The sequence below is a fragment of the Pseudoliparis swirei genome, chromosome 19 (assembly GCF_029220125.1).
Source record: "Pseudoliparis swirei isolate HS2019 ecotype Mariana Trench chromosome 19, NWPU_hadal_v1, whole genome shotgun sequence".
In the NCBI taxonomy this organism is placed as follows: domain Eukaryota; kingdom Metazoa; phylum Chordata; class Actinopteri; order Perciformes; family Liparidae; genus Pseudoliparis; species Pseudoliparis swirei.
This window is the reverse complement of record NC_079406.1, coordinates 15,909,163-15,929,017: the sequence shown is the minus strand read 5'-3', so window position 1 is coordinate 15,929,017 and position 19,855 is coordinate 15,909,163. Positions and strand designations below refer to the sequence as shown.

General features: G+C 43.0%; 1 protein-coding gene across 2 annotated transcripts; it reads left to right on the top strand.

Annotated features, from left to right (window-relative positions):
• The first annotated feature begins 499 nt into the window (after positions 1 to 499).
• Positions 500 to 12,740, top strand: clcf1 (cardiotrophin-like cytokine factor 1). Of its 2 annotated transcripts, none has more exons than XM_056439477.1 (3): positions 500 to 742; positions 9,028 to 9,182; positions 9,872 to 12,740. In XM_056439477.1, the coding sequence occupies exons 1-3, from the start codon at positions 724 to 726 to the stop codon at positions 11,207 to 11,209; spliced, it is 1,512 nt and encodes a 503-aa protein (XP_056295452.1). In that variant the 5' UTR covers positions 500 to 723; the 3' UTR covers positions 11,210 to 12,740. The 2 variants fall into 2 exon arrangements, with proteins under 2 accessions (XP_056295452.1, XP_056295453.1); XM_056439478.1 differs by lacking the exon at positions 500 to 742 and adding an exon at positions 6,863 to 6,931.
• Positions 12,741 to 19,855: the final 7,115 nt, after the last annotated feature.

Below are 19,855 nucleotides of genomic sequence, written 5' to 3'. Positions count from 1 at the left end.
TAAAAAAAATGTATGTAGGCTCAAGAATAGCTTAATAAAGTAAAGGCTACATGGTGGAAAATCCAAAAAGATGTTTAGGCGATTATAAAAAGGAAAAAAAACCGGCCATAAATAAGAGAAAAAATGTAATTAATTATTTTCAGGATGAGTTGAGGGTCGAATGGTTGCCAGGTCCTGCTGGTCTGCAGAGATCTGATCCGGTAGGACTCGCACCTTATTAAAGGCTGTCACACCGCGTTCAGGAGGATGACGAGCGGAGAGAGAGAGACAGCGATGAGTTGGGACAAGTCCCGTGGTTCAGCTCAACCCGGTGAATCACCAGCACCGAGGAGGAGGATAACGAGAGAAGGAGAGACGGGGATGGGGAGGAGGGTAGGGGAGGAAAAGGAGAAAAGGGCTAGAAAAAGAGGAGGAGGCGGAGGTACATATAGACTCCTCCGTCATTCAGTGTGTCACACAGACCACACACACCAAGTCAGCGGAGCATCAACGGCTCAACCGCATCCTCTGATCAATGAGATTTAATCGACATCACCTGCTTTCCCCCCTCGAGCTCATCCAGAGTTGTGTGAGGAAGGAGGACTGATCTAATTTATGAAAAGTTTCAAGACAGCGAACTAATCCACAAAAGGAAAGGAGACATTATTATCGGGTTATTTTTTTTGATTCACCAGGATAAACGTGTGAGCTAGCGAACTGAACGGAATAAAAGGATTGGGATAAATGAAGATGCTTTGCGGAGGTAAGTACATCAATCCAAATAGTTTTTTATGGGAATAAAAAAAAGAAAGAACAAAATTATGTCTTAAATCATGTCCTGTCCTAATAATTACGTTATTATTATTCTATCGCAAAGTCTCTGTCTTTCGTCAATATTGAGATAAACATTTTTTTTGGACTAAGTTGTTTAAGTAAGTTGTGAAGAAAAAACTGCATCCAGACAAGTGTTTGCTGTTTTTTTGCACACTAAATGTTGATATCGTGATGTGGTTTACTTGCGCACTGTGCGTCTAGAAAGTAACTAATTACAATAATTGATTTATATTCCATTAAATTTCTTTCGGTTATCTAGAAAAAAAGAAATAGACAAATCTTGAAACTATTTGTATTTATTCTAACATCCCAAACTAGTCTAAATATGGATGCAAATAATTTATGTACATTACAATATTTATGTTGAAGAAACAGATGGGTTTGGTGGCTCATCAGAAAACCTCAAAGGTTACCAACGAAATATTAGACAGAAAAACAATTGCATATTGAACACACTTGTTAGTTAGTTTGAGATATTTAGTTTTAGATATATCCTTTAACAACGTGAAGGGGGAATGTGAGATTAACAGACATCAAAGACAAAAGAGGAAAAGGACTGAAAGAAAGTGTGTGTTTGTGTGTGTGTGTGTTAAAAAGAGAGCGTGGGGGGGGGGGGGGGGGCTCCTATTCACAGTAAAAATGACAGGGGTTGAGGAGGTCAGAGGCAGCTTAAGCCTCATGTCTAGTTAGCTGTCAGTGATATGAGAAAGTACATGATTCACGTTAGTCAGGGTGTGAACGCACACACACGCGCACGCACGCACATGCAAGCACGCATGCACAATCTCACAGAGACACACACACACACACACACACGTTTCCCCCTGGGACTGGAGCGGCTGCTGCTCCATGTCTATGAAAGGAAGGAAAAGGAGGTGAAAGAAAGATAATACAGAAGGTTGGCTGCGTGATGAAATGATGCGCTGAACTGAAGATCACCAAGTTCCTCTGTCTCTCTCCCCCTCTCCCTCAACTCCCGCCACCCTCCCTCTCTTCCTCTCTCCCTCCCTTCCTTGCTCTCCTAGATGGTCACACCATGAGGCCAAATTTGCTGATGGCCGGTCGGTTCACATGACGTGACCACCTATAGACAGGAAGAGTAAAGAACAAACTGCTGCTCCCTCTGATACTCAGAGCAAATAAATACACAAGAGCTCAGCTGTTGAAGAACATGCTGCCTTTGACACACACACACACACACACACACACACACACACACACACACACACACACACACAGGTAGACACACAAAACAACACGTTCCCACACATCGTTGCGCATATTTTTTCTCCTTTTAAATACACATACCTCACACACACACACACACACACACCTACACACACACACACACACATACACACATACACACAGGCAAGGCCTGTTATTGCTGGGAGGGTTGAATTAGTGTCGGTGTGTTTCAGATAAAAGCGTTAGTGTGTGTTGGAATAGCGAGCTAAAACACACCCGCCAAAAGGAGGAAACAAAGGAAGAGTGAAAGGAGAGAAAGAGAGAGATAGATAGAAAGAGCGGGGGATGTGGAAAAGAGAAGAATCGTGAACCTTTCACATCTTTTGATTCGCTCAGCACCATCCTCAATTCTTCACGGTATATATATGGATGTCAGGAGGATTTGTGGAGGTGGGGGGGGGGCTGTGTGTGTTGGGGTGAGAGAGAGTAAAGAGAGGTAGAGACAGATAAAAGTAAATAGAGAGAGAGAGGGAGAGAGGAATTGGCGGTAGAGGGGTTAATGCAGTGCAGATTCTCGATTGACAGAAGTTAGCAGCACCCAGAGGGAAAGAGGGGAGAGAGTAGGGGGGACTGATATAAAATGAGTCGGTCACGCTTTGAACAGTTACACATGCTGTTTACATTTTTTCCAAATTAACATGGCCCCTCGCTTTAGAAAACTCTCCCTCTCCCCTCCACCAACTCCTTTCCCTCTCCCTCCTTCCTTTAAAATCCTCTCTTCTCCTCTTCCTCCTCCTCCTCCTCTTCCTCCTCCTCTCTGCTGTCTCTATCCTTCAAGACCCCAAAATATCTCTCCTCACTCCTGATTCAAATCCTGTATACCACAGTGTAAAATACTCTCACGTCTCTCATTTATTCATTTTAAAGTACAAAGCAAATACTAACAAATACATGGATGATGACACCGTGACAAATAAAAGATACTCCAGTAAACAGCTCAGCAGACAATATAGAAAAAGACATTCTGCTACACCAATAAATCAAGAAATGTAGTTTAGGAGCCGATATGCCACGAAATGAAAAGAAAGATATTCATATAAATATATGAATATATGAAATACTATAACTGATGCACCTAAATAAATCGATTAGTAAAACAAGTGATTAATATTGCATAAAACAAGTATTTAATGTAAAAAAAAAAAAAAAACTAAATATTTTTGACAACAATTAATCTGCTGGAGCCTTTTTCAGTTGACCAATCAGTTCTTTGACGGGATTTGAGTGAACTTCAAATCCCTTGTGAGGTCCACCAAAAGTCAAAAAGTCAAATTAATTTAGTATAATATCAAATTAGACAAATAAACAAATCCTCTTATTTGACAAGAAGTAACCTCAAATAATTAATCCATTATCAGGTTAGTAGTTATTTTGTTTTCGGTTGACTGACAATTATTTGACTAATTGTTTCATACTACCTCAGACTGCACATTGCTTAATTTCTTTCCTACTTTCTGTGAAATTTGTGAATTTCAATTTGATCTGATTCTATTTTGAATGATTATTTAGGAGAAAAGATAGGGAGCAGCTGGGGACGCGAGGGGGTTCAAGCTGTAAATTAAAAACCGAAGGGCTGAAAAAGGGCAAGGGGGGAGTGTAAGATGTAGATGGAGGGAACGAGTGGAGCCAATTAGTGAAAAAAAGAGAGGGGAACGGTAATTAGGAAGAGAAAGGAAGGAGACTTTAAGACAGAGGTTTGATGTTTCAGGAAGATTTAGAGGAAGAGGGGGACAGATGAAGGGACAACGAAATTGAAACCAAACATGGCGATAAAGCTTGGAGCAATTGGAATCCACATATTAAAAAATATGGATGGAATGGTTTATAAGGTGAAGAGGGAGACAGACATCAGGGTTAGAAGAGGAAGTACACATAGGACATTGACTTTACGACCAGTGAGACACAGTTTCACAGAGAGTTTCTGAGCATAAACAACAATTTTATTGGATTTTTAAATTGTTTTCTTTCATCTTTGTTTTTTGGATCATTGACGTTGTTTGGCTTTGACCCAGTGTCTGACCGGTGCCAAGAGGATCAATTTTAAATTCAATATGAACAAACTCCAGGGGAAGGAATTTCATGGGATGATAGAAAGAAAAATGTCTCTGTTTATATGCATTTATTCAGGATACGGTTGCGCATACATGGAGCTCCAGTGCACAATCTGGATGCAAGTGTGTGTGCAAGTCTGTGTGTGTTGAGTTAGTAAAGGAATGCACATTTGATTGATTGCAGACTGCACATAAATCTGGCCTATAACTGTACACAGACAAAACACCGACCCTGACTCCAGACTGTCAAACCCACCCCCCTCACCCCCCCCCCCCCATTCAACGCGTGTCTCCGTCCACTTCCACTTTGGCTCATCCCTCACATCAGCCTGTCGATGTTTTTATGCCCCGGGCGTCCGGCACAGGTGTGTTTAGGTTTAGGATAAGCATTATGACAGAAGGCAGAATTGCCACTAGGTACAGTAACACAGAATAATTCAATAACTCTGCAAGAGACCAACAGCTCCTCTGAGTTTGGTTGCGATGAGTCTCTTCTGTCAACAAAGCCACAACGAGCCTCAATGATCCTCTGGCTCCCTCTCTGACAAGATGACTACATAACAACATATGCTAGACGGGTGCACATTCTCAGAAAGACACATCAATTAAATGTTTCTAACAAAAGGAAACAGATAACAAAAAAGTAACAAAGTGGGAACACAAATTGGTGATAAACTATCTTGAGTATCATGCAGGTTCACTTGCTAGCTCAACCTTGTCTCACAGTCTGGAGAATGTTTCAGGTGTCAGTGCAGAGGTTTGGTTGGTGACACCACTGAAGAAGAGCCTGGGATAGGACTTACACCTCTGGACAAAGCCAGTAGGTAAAGCTGGAGTTTATGGTGCATTCACACCTATTGATAGTCAGATCATTAATGACACATATAATCTACATGTTTTAAATAAGCAATTTATTTAAAACACGAAGAAGTGTGGAGATGAACTCATGTTATAAACTGAACTGAACAGAATTGCAACCTTTAACAATTATCAGATCGAAATCAGATTTAGTTCAGTCTAGAGTAAAAAACACACATTCAAAACATTACACGTGAATCTGATTAAATCAGATTACCGAGTTGAATTGAATTAAATGTATAGTCTTCTGACTATAAGGTTACATTTAAATCTGTCTTTATAATCACTCCCAACGTGGTACATGACGGGAATGTAGCATAAAACATGGCTGGATATATCACTTCTCTGTCTAATGATGTCTGAAATTGTCCTCTGATGTAGAAGAGGAGTCCTGAATAGTAGACGACACTAAAGAGTGAGGACTGAGAGGACGTAGCCTGCAGCTTGTTGTTTTGGTTCTGAAAAACCCACTGCAGTTTCAACATTTTGTTCCAAAATCCGACTGCATGGCTTGATTAATGTTAAATCATGTCAACGTCTAACAATGTAGGTTCACCAAAAGTATGGCTTGACAATAAACTGAAGTTATCATAAGAACTGGAAAACGTAACAATTAAACATCTAATTTGGGTCGGATTCGAACATCTTTGACATGACACTGATGTTTTCTTTCTGTTTAAGACTTCTTTCAAGTGGTTAGAGCAATGAAGGGCAACCTCTTTTGGCTCTGGGGCTACTTTTTCTTGGACCAGACTGGAGAGATTAACTTGCACATGGTTTTTCCACAATACCAAATTCTGTTTAAGCGCTTGTTTGAAACCTCAAGTGGTGGTGCATGTTGGAAAAGATGAAATACTAGTCCTCTTGGATGGAGGCAAACACAACGCCCTCAAACTCTAGGTCACTGGTTTACCAAAACACCGTCTGTGTAAATGTCAAGTGTGTTACAAGGTTCTTTTAGCCCTGCATGCAACCTCACACCCTATAATTCAACTCTGAACCCTGACCCTGCGCTGATGTTTAGTTTTGACCTATTAGCATCTCAGAAGCTGTGACGCCCGAACCTCATGTTGAGCTCTGTAATGTAGAAGGCAGCCAGACTCCAGAGTGCCAGATTTGACTTTAAAACCAGCAAACAAACCCATAGTTACAAATATGATCTGTTGAGAATAAAAGAGCTTCCCCGTGGGTGCATCATTTGCGAAACCCTAATGGATATATGTGCCAAAATATGTTGCACAAACACATAAGTGCACAGAGGCGGGTCATGGTCGTCCGTTGTAGGGAACCCCCGTGTTGCTGTAATGCAATCCTCCCACGGAGAATGTTCTGGTTTCAACCCTACCCTGCGGAGTGTGCTTCCACTGCCAGGTACACAGCCCCACGCCTGCAGGGCTCCCCTTGAAGTCGGGCTAAACGCCGACTTCAATGTATATTGCTCAACATAATGTTATATAAAAACAACTTGGCCCTATATGGGTTTGAGTTATCTCAGTTTACTGGTACAAAAGAGCAGTTGTTTTAGGCGGAGGATGCTTTTCGACATGTCAGCGCTCAATCACAACAACAAGAGGTTTTCACGTCTGGCAATCATCTCTGAACATGTGGCTGCAGACGAAAGGAAACAGTTTGGAACAGTTTGGGTTGATTTTTTTTTCTCAGCAGTATTTTCTTTCTGCGTCCCAGGCTCCTTTTTTTTGGGTACCTGTTTATTCCTTCTGAATGCAACCCTTGTTGCTCGTGTGTGTCCTTTTCCTTCAGGGCTGTTTACTCAGAGATGTTGTGTTGATTTCGGAGTGTTTAGATGCTAATGGAGGAGGAGCCCGTGGCTTGATGAGCTCCAAATGTTTAGGGGTTGCTGAAAGATGCTTATTGCTTCTGACAGGTGATGAGGATGTTGAGGGTGAGGAGATCGGAGAGGACTTGGCCGTCGGGGGTTGTCCTAGTTGACTGATTTCAAGGTATGTGGGATCATGAGAGTTGCCTTGGTCCAACCAGAAAATATTCTGGTAGAAAGCTTTGATGTAGCCGATAACTCCGGGTCAACAGGTAATGGAAGATCTACCAGCCATTAATGAGGCACCTCTTTCCCCCCTTTAAATCAAGCAGTTGTTTATCCAGCATCGTGTTTTACTTTCAAACTGCCGGTTTCCCAATCCGTCATTCGATCTGTCAAGTCAATTGATGAGTACAACTTCAGCAAGCTTGAGCTTGTTAGGCTAAATTTGTCACGACAGTTACATAATCAAAGGGGTGAACGTCGATGTATAGAGATGATTTCCTTTCTTTCTGATCACTTTGCATGTTTGGAAGGCAGAGAAGACACAAAACTATATATGACAACACATTTTTTCTAATTTTCTTCAGTGACACATCTTGTAATGCTCACTGCAATTATAACACAGCAGAATACACATATTTATGTATTGAGTAGTGCAGAGGGCGTAACATCATGAGGCTTCTACTTAATATAATTGCTTGAGTCAGAAAAAAAAAGTGTCAACTGTTTTAGGTCAGAATTTGTTTTCCTAGAACCACTGAAAACGTGTCGAATCTTTAAACCATTTAATTTTCATCCTGTGGGGCCCGTCGTAATGGATAGATGAAAGCAAGAGAAAAAAGGGGCACGAGAGGGAGAGTAGGAGAGCTAATCGGGGTTAATTGGCTGTTATTTTTCCCCGAGGCAGAAAAGAGATAAAAGCGTCGGGAGGGAGAAGTGGGGAGGAGAAAGGTATGACAGAAAGTAAAGAGTGCAGTGAGGGAGTGATTCAATTGATACAGCAACGAGAGGCCCGAGGTGAGTCAGAGAGAGAGACAGAGAGGTAGAGAGAAGGTTGATACACATTGTGCAATACTTATTTCCCACCTGTTGAACAGCAGCATGTTTTGCCCATAATTACAAGCATGAATCACTGCTCTGCCGTCTGGGTGTCAGGAGGATGACGGAGTGCAGAGAGGATGGAAAAGGATGACGGAGAACAGAGACAAACAAAAGAAATGTGTGTCGCGCTCAAGCGAGGGAGAGAGAGAGAGAGTTAGAAAGTGAAAGAGGGAGTGGAAAAGGGAAGGCGTGCAGAGACAGCAAGCCGGGGACAAAGATAAGTGGACGTACATGAGGTCCCTTAATGTTGAAAACCACCTTTCTGCTCAAATTTTCTCTGTTTGAAATCAGAGATGAGGGGACAAAAGGCTTCCAGTGGTACAACCTCCGGTAACCCCCCCCCCCCCCCCCCACACACACACACACACACACACATAATCATTGTGTACAATGTGAAATCCACATATACAATTTCAACTACAAACATTCTTACAAACACTCACAATCACTCTGGAACCTAAACAAAAAGTCCATAGCAAACATACAACTGATACAAACACATTAATGCTTGCGATTGTAAAGAAAGCCACATGTCTGTGTTGTTGGGATATCAGTTAGGAATACGTGTGTGTGTGTGTGTGTGTGTGTGTGTGTGTGTGTGTGTGTGTGTGTGTGTGTGTGTGTGTTAAAGCGGCTGTTTGCCCGACAGGCTGGTGCATTGAACATAGGAGCCATTTATCTGACTGTCTGCAGCCATTAAGTGAGGTTTTATTTGAAGCCAGAGTAAACCTCCGACAGCCAGAAACCTCTAAAATTAGATTGGAAACGGAAAAAGCTTTATTGGCAGTGTCAGATAACTCTGACCCGGCAGTATGTAAACAGACGAGGCCATCGCTATAGAGACAAAGAAATAAACCAGAATATTGTAAAAAGTTATAAAATACTATAAACAGTGTGACGGTGCAGCGACCGGGGCGACGCTGGGAAACATAGCTGGAAGTGATTTTGGTCTGTTGAAATCTAAAATCATCATAATAATTAAAAACCAAACATTCAAGTTATATAAATCACCGAATGAGAAAATAATGTCTGAGATAAAGTTCACCTCCTTGTTATGATTACAAATACCTCTGCAGTGTGCGTTAATTATCACTTGGACACCCATGACGCCAGTGTCCTGAAAGAAACATCTCATGCTGTCTGTCTGAGTTTTAATCATATTTTTTTTCTCCAAAGTGCATCAACGCCAACTCATCCTGCTATTGGCTGCTGCCATGGCGACGGCCCTGGATTCTTCACACAACCTGGCTAGCGAGAGGAGTTCGATAGAAAGCACGTACGAGCTGACCAAATACCTGGAGTATCAGCTCAAGGAAATCAAAGACATATATGTGAGTCGTGTTTTGTGACACCTTTCTGTTTACGATGTATTTTTTAGGTCCCATTAAAGTGCTTAAAAAACTATCTATAGATACTATCATTTATGACTTGTATCCGCAGCGCCTCTGCTTTATGTCATTTTCAGCCTCAGCGAGCAGCGGTTTTCAGTGAGAAACCTCTAAAAACCCACAGTGCTCCGCCCCAAACCGACTGATACAGTCGGAGATAGCTGGTGAACATAGTGGAGCATTAAGCAGAGGCAGATTTTGTCCTCAGGAGTTGGTAGAGATCAAAAACAGAGCTGTAAGAGAGTTGATACTGGCCACGCTAATTACAAAGAGAACATGAAGCCGAAGGGGTTGTTGTAAAAATCTATCACAGTTTAGAAGTTGACTTCCTGGTTTAATTATGATCAACTGTACGTGACCTAGCACAGTTTTCCTGTGTATTGATGTATTATTACAGACATGACAGAATCACTCACTTTCAGGTTAAGCTCCAAATAAAGTTGCTTAGACAATCTAACTAAACTGTTGGCCAATTGACAAACTGTCTGATATTATGTTTCTGGGCTACTTTCCAATAGCAAGGAATCTGTAGAAAGTGTTATGATGTATGGCCAAACTTTGAAAGTAACTAAACCAGAATGATCCATGAAACCTTGTCCACCTTTCGTCTGATGTGTGTATATCTCTTCTAGCTGACATACCTCGGCCCTCCATTCAACGAGAAAGACTTCTCCCCTCCTCGACCCAACAGTACCTCTCTGACCCTGCCCAGCGCCGCCACCCGCCTGGAGCTGTGGCACGGCCTGGAGAACCAAGCTCGGCTCTCCCAGAACCAGAAGGCCTACTCCTTCCTGCTGGCAGCAGTCAGGGAGTTGGCCCGCTCCACCCTCTGCCCCTCCCTCAAGATCTCCCTGTTGCACTTTTGCACAGGCCTAGATGGGCTACTGGGCTCTATATCAGCGCTGATGACCACCCTCGGTTATGCACTTCCTCCTCCATCTGCTTACGTGGCGAGTGCCGCCAGAGAGCTGCAGTTCCCTTTGAGGGGGGTAGGGGCCGACCGACCCGCTCCACTGATGAGCCAGAGCCTTTACAGGTCCAGAGCCGGGACCAGGACAGAGTCCGCTCAGCGTAACAACCAAAGACGGAGCGGGAAGACGGTGGTCAGAGGAGAGAGGGAGGACGGTGTCAGAGTAGACCTGGTGGAGAAAAGAAGAGGGAGAGACGGGAGGAGAGCGGACACGACCGCAACTGGAGGAGGGAGTGGCGGATCGAGGGAGAAGGGAAGAGGAGAAAGAGGGAGGAGAGGGAGAAGGGAAGAGCCGGAGAGACGGAAATGGTCTCCCAGTGAAGACGAGAGAGTAGGGGAGGAGGAAGATGAGGAGCTGGAGCGAGAAGTAGGTGAGGACGGATGGAGGAGGAGAAGGTTGTTGAGTATCAGCGAGGATGGAGAGGGGAAGGAAAGTCAGCCTGAACCCTGGGGAGAAGTGTCGTACCCGGGCACAGACAGCTCCAGCTCCCTTGGACTAGCAAACATCCAAACCCACAACAATCAATACAGCTACAACATGAACTCACGTCACACGGACACTCTCAGAGAAGAAGATGACTTTATTGTGGAGGCACGCAGAGGGTTAACGGTGGAGGAGGAGAAGCAAACTTACATGGAGGCTTCTTACTCCACTTTGCATCATCAGCGTCGGCCTGCTCGCTCCCTCCTCACTCCCACCCTCCAACCTCCTCTGTCCACCCTCTCCTTGCTCTACCAGTTTGGAGCAGGTGAGGAGCACACCCTCCTCTCCCAGCCGGTGCCTCTGTCTTTACGAAGGGGCACCTCCCTCCTTTCTCGTCCTCTAAATCCGCTCCTTTCCTCAGCCGCCTCTGCCTCCTCCTCGCTGTTGTCGGTGCGGCCGACAATGAACGACTTTGCCAGGAAAGTGGAGGGGTTTTGGATATTGAGGGAGCTGCAGAGTTGGCTGTGGCGGTCGGCGAAGGACTTTAACCGCCTAAAGAAGAGACTCAGAGGCTGAGACACGGAGACACACAAGTACAGTGTATCGTAAAAAAACTATGATTTGCATAAAATCTGAGTGGGAACAAATTGAGAGTTTAAACAGACAAAAGCACATAAAAGCATTCTTAATTCATTCATTCATACCGTACTGGAATCAGTGAATGAAGGATGATTTGGCAGCAGAAGCATGAATGGAATATAAAGCCAAACATTACCAGCACTGTCGCCCCATGATGCACATAGCGACTCAGTGAGCGAGACACACTGAGACTGGGCTGAGTTACCGGACTTCACGGCTCATAGATCAACAGACATACCACTGTAGGTGGTTAGACTCACACACACACACACACACACACACACACACACACACACACACACACACACACACTGCACACGGGGGTAGGCCAAGTGACAGGCAGACAGACAGTGCAGCCATTGAGTGAAAACTGATTCAGTGACCTCCAGATGTGTGAATCAGCAAACTTTCTCGAAAAGGAAGAACACTTCTGAATGGGTAAAAGACAAAAGGAGAGGAGGAAATGGCCAAAGGGATGAAGAGGAGGGGAGGAAATGGCAAGGAGATGAGAGGAAGGCGGGAGGAGGCGTGAGTCAGGACATGATCACTGGAAATAACGGGCAGAGGGGTGCTGCTGAGTAATCAGAAGTCGGCTGGTCAGTTACAGTAACTCTACAACAGCGCTACACATACTGTCCAGACAGAGAGGTGGTCAAACACACAGACGCACACACACACACGAACACACGCACACGTGCACTTATTGTGATTTTTGGCGCTCAACCATTCACTTCTATGCTGCTTTTGATGCAGTGCGCACTCATTTGTGCCACTTTTTTAATGACTTTACTCCATAACAACAAATATTTAATTTGAAATGTTTTAGAATGTTATAATTTCCCCTATGAAATACCACCGTTTTGTGTTTTCTGTAAAAATAAGTATACTTTGACATTTTGGGGAATATACATATATGCTTTCTTGCTGAGACTAACATTAGAAAATCAGCATGTTGCAGTCTTGGAAACATCCGGCACATAAAACCATAAAACTACAAATGTCTGTTAATTTGACCCTTTACAGATGATGGTGGCATGTAACTCCCTCTGTCAAGTCATTTTGTGTACAGTTATAGGTATTTGACATTTTACATTCATATCCAAAGGACAGATATGAGAGTGGAAATACATCTACACATCTAACTCTCCGAAAGAAAGCGAAGGTTGTCAAACTATTTCTTTAAGTAACTTCACACATCACGACATGAAACATTGGCCAAATGGATGAGAATCTTTTTTGCCTTTTAAAACATGAAATCAGATACTTTCTCCAATATAAAAATGTCTTCATTCATTTTTCAGAAAATGTTCCATTTGTTATGTCTCTACAATGTGCCTTGATGATGTAGCTAAAGGTTATGGATCATATCTCTATAATATTTATTGAACAAGATGTTTATTTATTTTCTCCGCGGTGTGAATATACTGTATTGTAACTCAAAAGAATAAATATTAGCTTTTGTACAGAGCATTGTGTTAATGGTCTTCTGTGAGCCCATTGGGAGGGGAGACCCAAAAAAATGCTTGTGGGATTTTTGTTTGCAATGTTTTCCGTTTTATAGGGACGGTTTCAGGTGATTAGCACAAGGGGAGAGGAGTTTGGGTTCGGGAAATAAAGGCGTATTCATATTCACGACAAAAAGTAAAGCATGAGAGAGTATGAGAGAGTTGTATTTGTCTATCCTGGTGAAAATATATGATCTCTCATTTTTCCTTTCATCTCTCTTCCCTCCTCCCACTTTGCTTTTTTTTCTCATCACACTATCTCACGAAGCTCATTTCCCCCAAAAAGCTTTTCTCTGACGGTGAGGGATTTACATGAAACAGGCTCAGGTACGAAGCCCCTCCCACATAATCCCACCACCCGCTGGGCTCCGTCGAGTCTGTGCTTCAATGCCGCCGCGCTCCTCGTCTCTATCACTGTCTCTTATCATCTCCGCTCTTGTCTACCACACAGCGACTCTTTTATCGCTTCCTCACCTGTTATCCTTTTTCTTTCTTTCTTATTTGGCTTTATTTCTCTCGACTGCTCCCCCCTCCCCTCTCCCATGTGCTCTGAAGCTCACTGGTTCCCTCTCCTCGCCCCAGGCCAGTTTTTAAAGGATCAATGAGAATCTCCTTTCCATCACCTTTGAGGTACACACCTGCACACAACAGCACATGCCCGCCCTGACACACACACACACACACGCGCGCGAGCACACACACACATGCACAAATGTGGACCATATGTTGACAAGCCAGTGCCCAGATGAACCTTGAAAAGCAGCATTAGCTGAGCAGGAAGTGACTTCTATAGGAGGTTGACTGCGTCAACGCTGACACATCGTCTCACACACACTCTCACTAAGTGGGGGAAAGGGTTAACTCTGACAGAGTCGTGACTTAACGCGCACACACACACACACACAAGACGCTGTATGTTTTTTACATTTAGTAAGCAAAGACTGAGGGACCGCCAGTAGTCAACAAAGGCAGCTTTGTATGGTGTGTGTGTGTGTGTGGCTTTGTTCTGTGTGCGTGTATTGTTGTGTGGGCTTGCAAGCACAGCACGTGTGTGAATCATTATCTCTCTGTGTGTTAGAACTCCGTTGGAATAAGGCTTGTCATATCTTAACAGCCATCACTCAGCGTTGTCTCCCTCTCGCTCTCTCTCTCCCTATGTCAGCTAAGAACAGACAAATTGCTGTAACTAATACGTAACAGGATTGCCGAGCTCAGTTTGCATGACTCAGCTGGCGAGTCCTGCGATAATAACGGATATGTCAGTGACAGGCGTCAACGTTATTGGCTTGTTCGGTCTATCAGGCAGCTGCTGACAGAAAAAGGCTCCGGTGCCCAGACAGTCTGTCCCACCAGCAGTCACACAGGACTGATGACCTCCAGAGGAGTCGACCTGCGCGCCATCTTGTTGAGGAACTTTGATTTGCTCTCGCGGTGCACTTCTTCTGCTATTTTTTCTTGCTCAACCGCTCCGCACTTTAGCTTCTTTTTTTGTGAAATTCTTCCATGTCCCGGTCTAGTGCTTTGAAAACCTGCCACCAATTTTACACACAATGTAACTCAACTGCCAATACTTGAGCCCAAGATTTAACTATGTTATTTGATATATCTGAATAAATGTCATAGGTAAGAAAGAATTTTAAGGATTTCGGTAAAAACACACAGCTAAAGATTATGCTTTGCAGCCAGTTGAAAAATATCCAGCAGTCCACTGAGTCAATTTTGAAGGAGCTTGGTAACTGTGGTACTGTCTTTCTTTCCTATTTTTAACGATACGACAGTTTAATTAGTTACAGCTCTGATTCATGCTACTCATAGGCTTCTTCTCGGTGGTAATACAATGAGGCTGTATCTAATCCAGATTGATGGCCAGAAGGTAAACCTATACTTTAATATATCCTCACATAAGATTTGTTCATTTTTATGTTGAGAAACATTGAAGATAAGATAAGTTGCTAAAAGCAGTTTTGCTTGTACGCAGAAATATAACACCTGTTACCACTTTAAAAAGGCCCCAGTGCTTGTGTAACAATTGGAATCACTGAACAACATTTAGATGTTGTATTATAGAAAGTAACAAAAGTAGCCTGAAATGTACCACAAAGCCTGGCATGCTTTGAGTCTGACTTTCTCAAACAAATGAAGAATTGGCTCTATAATCTTCCTTATACTCTGATAACATTCAACATGATTGTTGTGTCGTGTGATCATTGAGGTGCGTGCGGCCTCATCATTGAAGCTGACCAATCTTCCAAAAAACGGTGTATACCTTTAAGATTCACAGATAGGGTCGTTTTCGGACATCCTCTTCCTCGTCCTCAGTCTGTCTCTCCTATTTATCCCTTTTTTTGGGGTTCACACTGTCTCCCAATCTTTTCTCCTTTTGTCCTTCTGCCTTTTTTCACTGTGTCCATCCATATGCCATCCACTCTCTAGCCACATGAGTCGCCATTTTGTGTCATTTCTGTCACTTTAGCTTCATTTTCACCCCATGTGTCCCTTTTTTCTGCTATATTCGAACCCTTTCAAGCTTTCCTCAAATTTCCTCAGCCACCCCCGCGTCCTCTCCCTCTTTTTCCATCTGTCTATCTCCTCGTCTTCTCTTCCCTCTGCTCTGTTCTGCTCACCTGCAGCACATAAAAATTCCTCTTTTCTTTCTCCAGAGGATTGTTCAGTCGCTTTGGGATTTACTGCATTCCTCTATGCTTTCTCTCCCTCTTTCTCTCCATTTCTGTATCCCCCCGTTTCTCTCTGTTTTGGCAGCACTACACAGCGTTTCATTCAGATCTTCTCCTTTGTCTTCTTAACACATTTGTATCTCTCTTTAAGCCCCTCTGTGTTTTCTATCTACATCCCTCCACGTCTGTATTAATAACACATACTAATCCTATACCTGTCGTTTCCATGACCCCACCCTAATTCTTTTACTACGCAGTAAGCACCCACTCTACCTGCCCCACCTGGCCTCTCCCTCCTGCTGGGCTTCTGCCATGAGCTGAAACATCCCGCCTCCACTTACTTAGCTGCAGGGTGCAGGGTTGGGCTGCAGCTTCTCACCGCCGTTCTTCTTTTTGTGTGTGTGTGTGTGGGGGGGGAGGGGGGAGTGGAGGTGAAGGGGCGCTCCAGGGCCCGAGGCCTGAATGAGAATGATTTATGAGTTAATCAATTGGTCGTCCGTGTGAGTGAGCAAAACCACAGAGGTGGATGAGCTCTTTCATGTCACTGTCTGTGCTTGTTGACTTAGTCCCGTAGGAAAACATCAGGAGCTGTCATTGCCCATGTTGCTCAGCTCCCCGACATGTTTTCCAAAGCAATTAGGGAGAAATGGGGCTTGGTGTTCATTCATCTGATGGTTGAATGGCTTGTATGGGAGGATGTTCTATGTACGGTTGTGTGGGTGTCTCACAGAAGACTCACCATGACATGACACCATTTTTTTAAGGTAACGCTTGGCCTCAGAAACCAATGCAAGCTTTGATTTACTATGTGAACGTATCAACGCCCTGAGGGGTAATGTGACAGCAAACAACTTTCAAACATAACTTACACATCCAGCGGACTCAGAGCAACATCCCCACTGGAGTGATCTTTTTTACCACTCGTTAAGACCCATATCCACAAATTATTGTGAGCGCCAAAGAATATTACCTTTGGCTCATTCACTTGATGGATGATGAGGGATGATGTCAAAGACACGTGCAGATTACTGTCATGAACAATTACACTGAGTGCATATTTACATCTTTAATCATCTTAAACTACAGTATCATGTTCAGATTTGTCTGCTTCAAGTCCAATACAAACTCAACGTTTGACGAAATTGTCACTCAGTATGTTTTGAAGCTTGGTCGGAAAATCTAAAATGCACACAAGACCAACTGTGTTGACTCTTCATGCTGTTTGTACTCGGTGTAATCTTGAAAATCAGGCGTTTCAGCTTCGGAGAAGCAATGTGTGTTTTTCATGTAGTTTTGTGTATCTGCTTTTGCTTTTCTTTCTCTTTCTTCTCGTATGTCTGCCAATGTTTGCATTTAGCATATACTTGTATGTGTATGTGAGAACACTGATGAAAAGAGAAAACAGCTACTTTAAAGGAGAGAGGAAGACGGCGAGAAAGCAGAGCCAGATGACAGAGCAGACGCTTGATGGCATCTAATAAGTCTGATAACTGACATGCATCCTGGCAAAAGCACAGACGCACAGATTCAAAACAGAGGGGGGAAGCCAAACAGAGCGAGGTAAACATCCAACTCAAGGTATATCTCAGCCCCTTTGTTCCCCAAGTCAAGCCATCCTGAGGTGAATCCAGCAGTTGTAGCCAAGAACTTCCCTGCGTGCATTTGTTTTGCTCAATTTATGACAATCATATTCCTCCCCATCCCTCGTAAAAATGTAATTTATGATTAATGGCTGCAGTTGTGTGTGAGCAAAAAAATATATTTTTTCCCTTTTGCTTTTCCACTAGGCTTTGGGAGTCAATGAGGCGTTTTACATGTTGCTGTGTTGTGGTCAACGTTACATCTTTGACGTGTCACGGTTTGTTAGAGACTCAAACGCCTGTTTTGGACCAGCTGTCCACCCACACCAGGAGGACTTTACAATGCTCTCTCTCTCTCTCTCACACACACACACACACACACACACACACACACAGACACACAGACACACACACCTCTAGCTGCGACCTGAAAATGGGAGAATGGTGTGAAAGGTAAATAGAAAGCTTTTAAACTGTCTGCGGGTCGCACAAAGACAGGAGATTATAGAAGACCTACAGACTCCCTCAGACATACACACTCAGTCGCACACTTGTTTTGGTCACTTCGGAAGAAACGTCGACTTACATTCATTCCCTGGAGACCTGCCCTACAATCTCAACTCTACATACCACAACCCCACCTTAACCCCACAAAATAACTCTAGGGATATTCTACATTTTTGTTATTGTCAGCCAATCTTATGAAAACCAATATTGAATTCAACCCCTTTAATAACCATTGTCTGCCACATCCAGATATCTTATTGCCTTAAAAACACAATGAGCCTCACTGTTGCACCGGACTCAGACAGCGGTTTATGTGGTATCTGACAGTTAGTTTGTGTTATTTAGCATTCTTCTATTATGAATGTCTAGCAACTTGAGCAATCAGTGCGCCATTGTGTATAAGTGCCTGGCTGTAAAATACTCCCAAACAAATGCACAATTTAATCCTAGAATTTGCTAAAAGTGTCCACTTAAAAAGAAGAATACAAGCCTTTTTAAAGAATTAAAAGATATTTTTGTGACTTGTTTTCAAAAGATGTGCATCTTTAACTTTACTTTAACCCAAACCTAAACCATAAAATGTAATGGTATGATTTTAGATTTGTTGTTATCTGATTGTCCGTGACATTATTAAAGTGACATTATTTTTGTTCTCACAACAAGAGTAATTAAAGTAAAAAACACAAAGACAAAAATACATTAATTTGTAGACTCATTTATTCTCACACCTCCACATTGCCTTATACACACATACACAGACATAACACACATTATCTCACACTGGTTCACAGCTTCTTCTTTTCTTTCTCTTAAAATTCTCACGAACACTGGACCATTTTCTTTTTCCTCTCCCACAGTGCACTGTTTCAAAAGTGGAGGAAAAGGCACAACCAAATGTTTTCCCGTTCAAGGCCCGGAAAGTTCACAGTGCATATCTTTTTACGGTCCTCTTAAGAACCTCACGGTAATATAATACTAGTTCTTCATTCCGTCACGCTGTCTGAGTTTTCATTTAGTTTTCACCATTTGAGCACATTTAGACAAGACTGGACCAAAACAAACAAGGCATGCTTGTGTCTGCCTGGCAGGAGGGACCAGGATGAGCAAGGAAGAAAGGTTTAGAAAAAGAGAGCCAGGATTCAGCTTTTTTTTCTTTTTCTCTCTTTCTGACCAGACGGATGAATGAGTCTGAGCCTTTTTGACTCACATCCTATTTGTGACACAAGTTTGATGTTTGACAGAGATCTGAACTCTCAAACCTGCAAAACCACCACACCACATATCCAGAGGAAAGATTCGCAAAGTTCTGAGTCTGTTTCTCTCAGTGCTGGCAGTTTGAATGCAGAAAGCTTTTACATCTTGAATATAAAAAAGAATAATCTAAAAGCTGCCCATGCAAGTATTTACTGCTAGGAGCAAGGACGTTCAAAGGGATCCAGAACAAGTTGTTTTGAATAAGTTTGTGCTTTCATGTTCGGTTTGCTTGGTCGATGGAACAAAGATCAGATGGGCCGGGCAGTTCCGCAATGGGTTCCTCGGCTCTGTGTGACAGTCAAAGTTAATCTCTTGGTGGGAGCCCAAGTAACGAGCGACTAGAATGAGATTTTGCGCAACGTGTCCCGGCTTGATTGACACATTCTACGATCAAATCAAAGTGCTGACAGCTGGGACTTATTTCCCACAACTGTTGTGGTTTAGGGACAGAGAACTGAACCAATGGGAAAGCTAAATACAGAGATGTACTGTAAAACAGAGACAGAGCTTGAAATACGGGTAAAGAAGGGGACTTTTTTTTCCCTTGACGTCACATGAGAGTATTATTTGGAGCTCGGGTGCTATTTGTTTTCTATTATACTGACTGTTGTTATTTTTGACAGGGAGGGTGACTGAATAATAGGAAATTGATCTTTACCACAGAGATGTATGGTTGTTTCAAAGTCTACAGCAGCTGCAGTCAACAGAGCCAGCAAGAAAGGCCTTTTATTATAGTGCTTACTTTCAGTTTAACGTGAAGTTGTGTTCACAGTTTCAGATCCCATAAGCAGAAGCTTATGTGAAGCACTGATTATTATTTTTATTTGTTTGGCTTTTTTCAAAAACACTAAAATTGTGGGCCACAAAAACCCCAACAATGAGCTGAAAGACACTTAAACTCGCCGCAAACCTGAAAGAATACACACATAGTCGTCAAACCCATTGTTGACATGACATTTGATGAGAGCTTTACGGGTTCAGTTGGATGAAGTAATCTAGGTTGTACGTGAATGAATCGTACAAATGGGGATGACACCACTTATTTCCAAACAGTCTCCTCTC

Coding starts and splice junctions, on each gene's coding strand:
- clcf1 (XM_056439477.1), top strand. Junction 9,183..9,871: donor AGGAAATCAAAGACATATAT/GTGAGTCGTGTT, acceptor TATCTCTTCTAG/CTGACATACCTCGGCCCTCC.